Source organism: Muscardinus avellanarius (assembly GCF_963383645.1).
Source record: "Muscardinus avellanarius genome assembly, chromosome: 13".
In the NCBI taxonomy this organism is placed as follows: domain Eukaryota; kingdom Metazoa; phylum Chordata; class Mammalia; order Rodentia; family Gliridae; genus Muscardinus; species Muscardinus avellanarius.
In genome coordinates, this window is record NC_137799.1 from 37272984 (window position 1) to 37285145 (window position 12162).

The 12162-nt window shown below is 46.3% G+C and overlaps 1 protein-coding gene across 1 annotated transcript in view; it reads right to left on the reverse strand.

The window, feature by feature from the left end:
- Positions 1-41: 41 nt before the first annotated feature.
- LOC308272390 (stimulated by retinoic acid gene 6 protein-like) overlaps positions 42-12162 on the reverse strand; it is a gene marked incomplete at its 3' end in the record, with an annotated part of 29669 nt that continues 17548 nt past the window's right edge. Inside the window, exons 10-17 of the mRNA XM_080709168.1 lie at positions 9318-9393; positions 5858-5939; positions 5644-5692; positions 5089-5206; positions 3927-4046; positions 1617-1780; positions 806-952; positions 42-190 (exon numbers count right to left, since the gene is read on the reverse strand). Of these exons, the coding sequence (XP_080565294.1) occupies positions 42-190; positions 806-952; positions 1617-1780; positions 3927-4046; positions 5089-5206; positions 5644-5692; positions 5858-5939; positions 9318-9393 (905 nt within the window). The remainder of the gene's footprint in view (positions 191-805; positions 953-1616; positions 1781-3926; positions 4047-5088; positions 5207-5643; positions 5693-5857; positions 5940-9317; positions 9394-12162) is intronic.

The following is a 12162-nucleotide window of genomic DNA, read 5'->3' on the forward strand; positions in this document are numbered from 1 at the left end:
GTGGCCAGGCCTGGCCTTGAAGCAGATGTCGGCCGCCACCGTCAGCATTCTGAGCACGTCAGCAGAATATGGGTAAAGTCCCGGGAACTGTGCCTGGATTTTGATTTTCTGAGCATGATAAGTCTGGGATTGTTGATCAGGGTCTGCAGCAGAAGCCACCTCATCTTAGACCTTGATGAGATGCGGGGACCTAGGATTGAATCACAGCAGATAGACCAGGGCCTGAGGGTGATGGAGTGGGAGTTTGCCTCTGTTGTTCTCACAGGATTTTGGAAGAGCTGCCTGGAATGTGTGGGTAGAAGAAGCTGAGCTGGGACTCCTGGGAGCAGGAGGGGGTGGAGGGATGTGAGCTGTCCCATAGACCTGGCTATCCCCAGGGTTGGGAACAGTAGTAAGCAGGGGTTTGGGCCTTGAAGAACACTTGTGAGAAGCAACAGAGCAGAATGATCCACACTGAACCTCACCTCAGCGGGCATCTGGTATGTAGCCTGGGGACATGGGTTGGCCTCTTAATCGAGTGGGACATGGAGGACTCTTCTAGAAGAACTAGAGCTCATGTCCAGGAACAAAGGAGGAGTCCAGTTGGCAGGACAAGGGTACAGGGCTTGAGTAGGCCCCACAGCCAGACTGACCCATAGCCGGGGGCTAAGCCTCTCGAGCTCCCTGGCTGAAGGGTGCCCAGAACATGGTGCGTGGAAAGAGAGGAGCAGGAAAGGGAGACGGGGCATGTCAGGAGTCCCAGGGAGCCTCTGGGTGCTCACTTCCTGCTCTCTGAACCCAGTGTGGTTTGAGCAGGAGGTGTTACCTGTAGATTGGTTCAGGTACCAGTATTTGATGGCCTTCTGCAGCTTCCTCTCTCTGTGGCTTGTGATCAGGATGTGGCAAAAGCTGACAAGCACCGGGTTGGTGTGATAGTGGTCCACATAGAGCATGCCGATCCATGCATTGAACCCTGCAACCCAGAGCAGGTCAGACCGGCAGGACCTCCCAGCACGGCCCTGTGCGTGCTGCTTATGACACAGCTGCTGATCAGCATGTGCCCCAGTGGTGCTTGAGTCTGTGCTGAGAACAAGGTACAAAGATCTGGAAGGAGTTTTAGAGGGCATAATCTGTCCACTTAATGGAGAATTCGAAGCTCTGAGGGGCTCCGGGCAGCGGTAGCAAAGACAGAGAAGGCCTTGTTGAAAACACCAAATGCAGGAGGGACCGAGTGATTGTGAGTAGAAGCAGAACAAAGGCTACTCTCATTCTTCTGAAATGGCTTTGACTTTGGAGTATTTCAACTAAATGGAACATTTTCTTAACTAATTCTGAGATGTCTTCTTGATATTTTTTTGAGCTATCCATTCACAAATTAACTTCCAACTGTTCAAAAAGAATTCAGCTACCCCTCTTCTATGCCTCAAAGGTCTGCAGTATAGGCATGATTAAATAGGCTTCAAGTCCCTCCTGTGCTTCTATTGCTTGGCTTTATTCCACCTGGAGGTAAGCTCGGATCATGAGTGAAGGTGTGAACTTCAGGCCTCTGATTCTGTCTTGTCTTCCCAGGAAGCTGCCACAAAGACACAAGTGCAGCCCTCCCCAGAGGAGGCAGCTGGCAGAGGCTGGTCACTCACCCATGTCCGCTGCCTCGTAGCCGCTCTGCATGATGGTCCTGTCGATGCGTGCAATCAGCCATGTGCCCAGGATGCAGCTGATGAGCAGCCGGGAGAGGCAGGCGCCCAGGCCCAGCAGCACATTGTAGAAGAACAGGAAGTAGTTGAAATTGTGGAAGGCTTTCCTGCAGACAGAAGCCAGCCAAGGCAGCCTCCTGAGCAGGGCAAGGCAACTAGACAGGAGCCTCCAGACCTCAAACTCTATGGGCTGCAGTTGTAGTGCAGGGGTAGAGCACTTGCCTAGCATGTATAAGGCTCTGAGTTATGTCCTCAGCATCACAAATCAAAAACAGAAACAATAACAATAACAAAAATACCTTATGACTTTGTCTGCTAGCCCTGCAACCCTGTGCTATGCCACAGGCAGAGCTGAGTACCCAGCTCGCGGCACTGGGGTGAGGCGGGCTCAGGGACAGTGGGGAGGGTGCTGAGCACAGTGTAAGATGTAGGTTGGGGGAGGGGAACTGTGCTTGTTCCCTGCAATCCCTGGGGTTTGAGGCTTTCTGTATGATAAGAAATATCATGGCGCTGTAGCTGGCCTAGGTGTTGTAGCAGGAGGGAAGTGAGGCTTTACCACTGTCTGTTGCACCAGGGACCTACCCAGCGAGAGCTGTTCCTAGTCCTGCAGAGGAAACTCTCCAAAGGACCACGAAGCCTGTGCTTCCTCTTACCTCAGGATGAAGCCCAAACTTTGAATCCTGAGTGTCAGGGACCCCTTGGAGAGGGGCTTCTTTGGTCTTGTCACTTTTTATCCCCTTCCTATCTCTCACTGCCTAAGGCTGCTATGTGATGACTATTATAGTCTGGGTATAGAATATCCTGAAAGAGCTCACATATGGATGTTCAGAGGTGACATGATTAAATTAGGAGGGTTCTAATCTCATCAATGGATAAATACATTACAATGAATTTGATGGGTAGTAATGTAGGCAGGTGGAGTGTAGCTGAAGGAGGTGAGTCCCTGAGGGTGTGGCCTTAGAGACTGCCTGTGTCCTTGAAATGCCTTCAGGAGCTTGTAAGCTCACACGTGCTCTCTCTCTCTCTCTCTCTCTCTCTCTCTCGCTCTCTCGCTCTCTCGCTCTCTCGCTCTCTCTCTCCCTCCCTCCCTCCCTTCCTCCCTCTCTCTCGTTTCTGGTCTTCATGATGGGAAAGCAGAGAACTTACTCTCTCCTTCTCTCTGCCTTCCGCCACCATATCCTGAGCTCCACCAATGTAATCTGGCCCAACAGGGACTGAATTTCTGAAATCTCCAGAACTGAGAACAAATAAATCTCTTTCCTTTCAACTGTGGTGGTCAGGTATTTTGGATTACAGTAGTGAGAATGCTCACTGAAACAGTGACCAGACCATTTTAGATTCTCACTCTTCTTGCTCATCCTGTCTTTTTGTGTCTTCCTGTCTTTATCCATGCCGCAGCAGCTATTGGACATGCCCATTCCTCCTATGTGTAGAAATCCTACATCCTACTGCTCACCTCAGCTCAAACATCCCATCTGCAATGGAATTACCTGTCGCTGCCTCCTTCCTCTTCCCTGCTTCCCTTCTCCACCCCTACCCTGCCTCCACAACTCATGTCTCTCTGGCCATTCTTTCCCACCCTCTGGAGTCCACTGTCCTTGTTGTCTATGTGCCTGACCCCTCTGGTGGGCTGTAAACATCTCAAGGGCAGGTGGTGTGAGGATTTATTCTGTACCCTCAGTGTTCAGTTTTCCTCAATAAATAAATGAATTAGAAAAGATCACCATGAGCCGGGTGTGGTGGCACACACTTGTAATCCCAGCATTTGGGAGGCTGAGATAGGAGGATCCGGGTTCACAATAACCTCAGCTACTACTTAGTGAGGCCCTTTGCAACTCAGTGAGACCCTGTTTCAAAATAAAGAATGAAAAATAGGGCTAAGGGTGTAGCTTGGAGGTAAAATGCCCCTGGGTTCTATCCCCAGTACCGCAAAAAAAAAAAAAAAAAAAAAAAAAAAGAAAGAAAAGAAAAAAAAAAGAAAAAAGAAAGGATCACCATGTGCCAGGAACTAGTCCATATCTTAACACATTTCATACTTTCAACACATCTTTAAGGGATGTAAAATTATTTATAGATGGAAACTGAGGTTTGTACATGTTTAGTAAGCTAACCCAGGGCCACAGGGCTCGTGAGGGGTGAGCCAGGATTAGGTCCAGGCAGTCTGGCTCCAGACCCATTCTTGGAACCTGCTGCTGGTGATGGGGAAGGGCTGAGAGACAGGCACTGCCCTAGAGTCCCACTTCCCTCCCTCACCTGTTGTTGAGAGCCAGGGGCTTTTGCTTGTCATCTGTGTGCAGCTTGGGCTGCAGGAAGAAACTGCTGGCAATCCACATCTGTAGGATCATAATACCCACGACGAGGAAGATGGTAAGGCTGCAACACAGGGCGGGGCCATCCTCAGGGGCCCGTTCTACTCTCCCAGGCCCTTTACTCATGCCCAGTGACAGGGAGGAGAGAGATGCTGATCACCCAGAAGAATAGGACCATGCGCTCGAAGCCTCGCGCTTACAGAACACCCCATGCCATCCACGCCCATCAAGCAGCTGAGAAAACTGATGCCCATAAAGAGAGGTGAATTTCTCAAGGCCACGTCTCCTTGATGTCTCTTTTTACTGGGGGTGGCAGCTGGGTGAATGGCTTAACAGGTTGAGAATGAAACAAAGAGATAGAGTTTGGGGGTACCTGAGAAAGCTGTGGGAGAGTGTGTAGGTCAGGGCCCAGCCCAGACTCACATGGGGCTCAAGGAAGGCACTGGACTAAGGAGCTCAGAGCAGGGGCCCAGAGCTGCACATGCTGTGTTGACAGCCCCTGAGTGGAACTAGGGTTTCAGAGCTAATGGAAGGCTTTGGCTTTGGATGGCCCAGCTCCAAATGCCGCATCCTCCCTCTCCTTGGACAAAGTGCTTGGTTTCTCTGTGCCTTTATTTCCTGGTCTGTATATAAGCACCGAACTGATAGGGCCAATACACGAAAAGGTACATGGTAAGTGCTCATTAATGCCAGCATTCACTTTGTACTCTAGGAGGGTAAACTGAGGCTCAGAGAAGGGAAGTAATTTACCCCAAGCTGTATAGCAGATCCAAAAGTTCAGCCAGGGTACCCTGCCTCGCATTTTCACCTCCCTATAATCTATTTTTTCAGCTGGAAAATGATATAAGGGGGGGGAGAGAAAGGGAGAGAGAGAGAGAGAGAGAGAGAGGGAGAAGGGAGGAGAGGAGAATGAGGAAAGAGAGAAGGAATGAAGAGGAAGAAGAGGAGGAAGGGAGAGGAGGGGATGGGATGTAAGGACCCCACTTAACAGACCAGAGGTTTATGTCCCTGTGGGTTGAATTAATGCCCCATTACTGGGTCAGAGCCAAGTCCCTGGGGTTGACACCCAGGACTCAGCAAGAACTGGACACCCCCTTCGCACTTACACCCCCAGGCCCAGTCCTCGCAGCATCTCCAGGGTCTTATGGTGGGTGATGGGCAGCACCAGGCCATACATGATCATAATGCCACACAGGCACTGCATCACATGGATGATGAGGTACCCTGGGGTCGAGAGAGCAGGGGTCACTGGGGACTCACGACCTACCATGTCCCTCCCTGCAGTCCACCCCACGCCCCCTCCTGCAGAGGCCCTGGCATGCTCTCTGAGGCTGTCTGTTCCTTTTGCCTGGCTCAGCCTCCCCTGCCTTCCTGCTCACCTCTTTCCACCCTGCCAAGCACTATTCAGATGCCCGATCCCCTAGAGAGCCTCTGAGCCCTGCCCTGGCACAGAGAGTCACTTCCTTCTGGGGGTCACTACTGCCCTTGATGATAGCATTCATGGACTCTGATTTTAGGACAGGTGGGAAGAATGAGAGCCATGATACATGAAGTGTGTTTCTCCTCCATCCTGAAAGGCTCTTCCCACTCTCTCCATCCTCTCTACCCTCGTGGGTGCCTGGGGAATGTCTGTTGGGTTGAATGCATGGAACAGCACTTACCCCACAGGATATAGGCTATTTGCCAACCAGAGTACCTTGCAATGGCCACCTGAGATTTCAAAGGAAAACAGGGGCCTCAGAACAGAAGGGAACCTTCATTTCCTCTGACCACTGTTCCCAGCACTCCATCTCATTAGAGGTGCATTCATGACCCTATGAGACAGGGGTGGGCTCATGGCTCAGTCTCAGAAGAGAGAGACACCTGCAGACTTACCACGCTCTCCGATGAGGAGGGATTATGGAACTTCAAAGGGAGAAAGTGTTTATTTCCTGCCCACAGCCTCTTCATGTGCTTTCTGGGGAAAAATGGAAAATAAATAATGCTCATAACTACAGCTCTTCATGCATGGTCAGAGCTTGATAGATGTAAACAGAAAGGTCCTTGGCCAGCAGCCAGGAGGTCAGTGGTCAGCAGCCTTGACTCTGTGGCTTCAACTACAGCTCACTGTATAGCTCTGATTTGTCTTCCAAATCTAAAGCTTAATATATTTTAAAATAATATATATTGTCAACATGGTACTTGGAAACCTGAAACAGGAGGATTGCAGGTTTGAGGCCAGCCTCAACAATTTAGCAAGGCCTACAACAACTTAGAAAGACTATGGTTCAAAAAAGGAATTAAAAAGTGCCGGGCATGCACCCAGAGGTAGAATGGCCCTGGGTTCGATCCCCAGCACAATAATAATAACAGTAACAGTAGGAATGTATTGACCAAATCAAAATGGTGATTGACTCTGATAGATGAGATTGTATATGGCTTTTGTAGTCTTTCTTTTGCTTTCTGTATTTTCTTATATTGCTATGATGAAAATGTACTACTTAGGTAGTAAGATTTAAAAAACAGAAAACCAGTTTTGTTGATCATCAAACTTATAATGACATAAAGCAACCCCACCCTGGGATATCACCGCTTCCTCCTCATGCTCTCCTCTAATCCTTTGCCCGTACAGAAAGGTCAGGTTGGCATCATCATAGGCCCATCCACATTTGCATTTTTGTGCTACATTTTTACCTCAACTTTCTATCTTTAGCATCTTTTCAGGCTCTTTTACATTTTTCATGGCCACTAAATTAGAAATCCCTTCCTTCCTTCCTTCCTTCCTTCCTTCCTTTTTTGGTGCTGGGAATTGAACCCAGGGGCATTTTACCTCTGAGTCACACCCCCTCCCAGTCCTATTTTATTTTTTAATTTTGAAATAGGGTCTTGCTAAGTTTCTGAGGGCTTCACTAAGTTGCTGAGGTTGGCTTCAAACCTGTAATTCTCCTATTTCAGCCTCCCAAGTACTGGGATTACAGGCATGAGTCACCACACTCAATAGAAAATTCTTGGAATGAAATAAACATAAATATCTCATCAATAATTTTTTAATATTTATTACATTTTTTTGGTGGTACTGGGGTTCCTGGAAGCCCTTCTACCTCTGGGCTATACTCCCAGACCTATTTTTACAATTTTATTTGGAAACAGGGTCTCCTAAGCCAGCGCGTGCGGCTGGTTTCAAACCTGCGCGATCCTCCTGTCTCTGCCTCCCAAGTGCGGGGATTACAAGCGTGCGCCACCACGCCCGGCTAATATTTATTACATTTTGAAATGGGGGTATTTAGGCTACATTATGACAAATGAAATACATTATTAAAGTAAATGTTACCTGTCTCTTTTTACTATTTATTTATTTATTTATTTATTTATTTATTTATTTATTTTTGTTGTTGTTGTACTGGGGATGTAACCCAGGGCCATTCTACCTCCAAGCTTCATCCCCAGTCCTATTTTTTATTCTTTATTTTAAAACATGGTCTCACTAAGTTGCAGAGGGCCTCACTAAGTAGTAGCTGAGGCAGTCCACAAAACTGAAATCCCTCTGACTCAGCCTCCCAAATGCTGGGATTACAAGCGTGCACCACCGTGCCTGGCTTCTTTTTACTTGTTTAAATAGTGACTATTAAAAATTTCAAAATCACACATGTGATTTTCATTATGTTTCAGCATTGGAGTTGTGTGTGCTACCACAAAACACACACATACCACATATTTGTATTGTGTGTAGAAATTTTCTGGAAGGATACATAAAATATTAATAGCAAATGTGGATGTGGTGGTGCATGCCTGTAGTCCCAGTACGTGGAAGGCTGAGACAGGAGGTTCACAGGTTTATGGCCAACCTCAGCAACTTAGTCTCTCAGCAAGTTAGTGAGAACCTGTTTCCAAGTAAAAAATAAAACAGGGTTGAAGGTATAGCCCAGAGATAGAACGTTCCTGGGTCCCATCCCCAGTACAACACACACACACACACACACACACACACATTTTAATAATAGATAGCTTAGGGCAACAAATTAGGTATCCAAATGCAAGGAGGACTTATTTTTCATAAATTTTATTTGTAATATTTGTCTGTTCATAGGTTGGAGTAATACTAAGAGAAATTAAAATGCTGTCACACTGCTAGTGCACCAAATGTGTAGGGAGCCTCCTCATCCATAATATCCTCTGCCCAGGGCCCTGGTAAGAAGGCGAGGCAGGACTCCGGGATGACAGATGGGGGCAGGGGCAGCCTAGACAGGAACACAGGTCTCCTCCTCCTGGATACCTCTGCTTCCTTCTTGTCAGCCACCCTTTCCTGCAGTGGGGTTGGCCCTGGTTATGTTCAGATGTCTCTCTGGATCTCCCCCAGCCACATGCAGACCACCCATGAGGTCCAAGGAGAAGAAAGCAGGGAGAAGGAGTCAGGTGGGACTGGTTGGGGAGCTGGGCCCCTCGTGCCAGGAGAGTCATACTGTGGGTGCCATCTGAAAGACACCTGCCCTGTGAGTAGGATGATGGGGAGGATGTGAAGGCAGGATGTTCCTGAGGTCTGGATAGTGGCTCTGAATTTTCTGGGAATGAGGGGGGGGGGGGAGAGGAGGGGAGGGGAGGGGAGGGGAGGGTGTGTGTGTGTGTGTGTGTGTGTGTGTGTGTGTGTTTCCAGGGTGGGCTGACACCTCCATGTGAATGCTTATACATATTTTAGGCCATCTCTTTTTATACCTCTGACATACACCCCAGCCCCCAGACCTATTTTATTTTTTATTTTGAAACAAGGTCTTGCTGAGTTGGTGAGTCTGGCTTTAAACCGAAATCCTCCTGTTTCAGCTTCCCAAGTTCAGTATTGGGTTTACAAGCCTGTGCCACCATGCCTGGCTACATTGCTGTTCTTAAGATTGATGCTACTGGTCCCCCTCGTCTCAACCTCTACTGATGTCCCCTTGAGCCTGACTTACCTGCTGGGAGCCCAGTGTTCCCAGCCCTAAATAGCAGAGCAATTCTGACACCCAGTAAAAGCGCCAGAGTGCACAAGGAATAACAAGGTCAGGTCATCTGCTAATTGATTGCTTTGTCGTGCTATTTAGCTTTGCTGAGTATCAGCTTTTTCCACTGTAAAATTAAGACAAAGGCCCTACCCCTCAGAGTTGCACTAGCACTCAAAGAGTCTGGCTACTTCACCAAAGAAGTTCAAATCCAGAGTTGGGTTGTGTCCTCTCCTACCCAAATCTGTGGCTATCCCTGGACTATGTATCCGCTTCCTGGGACCATACTGGGCACTATAGGCACGTCTTGGGAATTACAAGAAGAGTCTGTAGTACATGTTTCTGGCTAAAGTCATACAAATAAATGACTCCTGGAATCTTCTTACCTGTAACAGGCCAAAATGTGGAACAGATAGCTCACACATGTGAGCGAGGCGGGCAGAATGGTCGCCTTCCAGACTCCTGAAATATCAAAAGTTGTACAAGAGGCCTTGAAAAATTAGCATGGAAAGGATTATTCAAGAAAAGGTCTAGGAAAAATCTATTACCCTCCCTTTACCACATTTTTTTGTAGGTAAACTTTTGCTCGTTTTTCAGTTTCCTTCTAGTTATGCCCTCATGTACTTTATTTCCTGCACAATCCTTTTCTTTGGTGCTAATGTTTCCACTCCACAGTGAATAAAGAGAAGAGGAAATTGTATAGTATACATGTCAGTAAGCAGCCCCTGTCCGTGGAAAACATCACTGACATTTGATTTCTAATTGCCACCTGAGGTGAAGGAAGAGGGGATACGTTGGCTACATAGTGACCAGGTACGAGAATGGCTGGGATCTAGAGGTCTTGGCTAGTCACTCATCCACCCTTCATCAAGCTTTTCCACTTAGAATTTAATTTGCATTCAGAGACACATGGAAACAGGAAGGAAAGTGACTTGTTGGTAAATGCTCTACAGAAGCCACATGTGGTGTCAATCACTAAGCCAAGCAAGGGAGGGAGGGACGGGGAGGGAATTGGGTAGGGGTTAAATCAGCGATGAGTACATGTTTGTACACACAAGTTTTTTACCCCAATATGTTGTATGAATATAATGCACCAATAAAAAATTTAAAAGAAAAAAAAATAAAAATAAAAGATGTGTATAAACTGAATTTCCACATTAATAGTGGGAATATACAGTGGTGTAACTATTTTTTTAAATACAGTGGTGTAACTATTTTTAAACCATTCTAACAGTTACTCAAAAGTAAAAGTTACCATATGATAGGGCAATCTCGCTCCTAGATACATAACCGAGATATAGGAAAATGTATAAAAAGCTTGCACATGAATGCTCATCACAGCCAAACTCATGATAGTCAAAATGGTGGAACACCCCAAACGTTCATCAACTGATGAAAGCATAAATGAAAGGTGCTGTATTCATACGATGGAAAGTAATTTATAATAAAGAAGTTAAAGGTATAAAAATAAAAAGTTTAGACACATGACATGGATTAACTCTGTAAATATACTATGTGAAAGAAGCCAGTCACAAAAAGCAACTTATTGTATAATTCTATTTATATACACTTTCAGAATACATAAATTCATGAAGAAAGAAAATGAATTAGTGAATATCTAAGGTAGGGAGGGTTAGGGGAATAGGGAATGATTGAAAATGGATGATGATTTCTTTTTTAAATTAACCATGGTAGCCAGGCATGGTGGCGCACACTTGTAATCCCAGCATTCGGGAGGCTGAGACCTGGAGGATCGCGGTTCGCGGACAGCCTCAGCTACTTAGTGAGGCCCTCTGCAACTCAGTGAGACCTGGTTTCAAAATAAAGAATAAAAAATAGGGCAGGGGGTGTAGCTCGGAGGTCAAATGCCCCTGGGTTCCACCCCCAGACCCACCAAAAATAATAATAATAAATAAATAAATTAACCATGGTAATGATTGCACACCCATGAAAATAAAAACTATTGTATTAAATGATTATATTAAATGTAAACCTGGATGAATTATATCCATTTATAATTACATTCATATTATATTCCTTTTTTGGATGAATTATATGAATGTATCTCTAGAAAGCTATTTTTTTGGAGGGGGGAACGAATGCTGATTTACTTCCCTTTCAAGTTACGAATGTGTCCTTGTGTCTGGGACACTGGGAGTAGACAATTATTATGTCTCAAATCCAACCAACCCATAGCATATGGTAAACTACCATAAACCCAGCCCAGGGGATGTAAGAGAAGACATCTTTGGAAGGGAGGAATGAGAGGAGATCATTCACAGGAAAAGTCAGTGCAGACTTGCACAGCCCAGAGCACAAACACAACCTCACACCTTTAATTTAATGCCTGTATCTTCCCCCAAAAAAGGGGAAGTGCGTTGAGCTGAAAGTCTCTGGGGCAAGAAGAAAGCTGTTCTAAAGTTGGGAGAGACCATGACACTGGAAAACTTTTATGTTGATTCTCATACCATGCATACATGTGGCTGGGCATGGTGGCATATGTCTGTAATCTCAGTAGTTGGGAGGCTAAGACAGAAAGATCACAGCTTTGTAATGTAGTGAGACAATCAGCAACTTAACAAGACTCTATTTCAAAATAAAAACATAAAAAGGGTTGGGATATAGCTTGGAAGTTCCACCCCCAGTAACTCCTCCTAAATGTGCATACAAATAAGAAATTTCAAAACACAAATGACTATTGGGACATATTTACTACCATGCACCCAGACCAAGAAATTGAGGTTTGCTTTAAAAACATGCTCAGAGCAGAGATGGAAATAAAGATTTTCACAGGTAAGACTTAGAATGTGTATTATTTACTTAGAATAGACTGTGCTCTCTGGCCATTGTGCTCTGGGATTCGCTGGAGATGAGCCAAGTGTTCATGATGACGGTAACCATGGGACTGAGGAAGGAGCGGTACCTGCCTCAGTGCTGCTCCCCTCCCGTGTGAATGCGCTCCAGCTCATGAGTCGTATGGGGGTGGAACCCACATCTATTTCATGACTTAAGGAAGATTTAGTGGTTTATAGCCACCAAATGTCAGAGCCATAAAAGTTTTTAGAAACCATTTAGCACTGCTTTCCCAGCCCCATTTTATTCTCTTCTCTCTTCCCTTCCCTTCCCCTTCACTTCCTCTCCCTTCCTTCCTCCCTCCCTTCCTTCCTTCCTCCCTCCCTCTCCTTTTTCTTTCTTCATTCTTCAATTGAATGCAAGGGCATTCTATCTCTG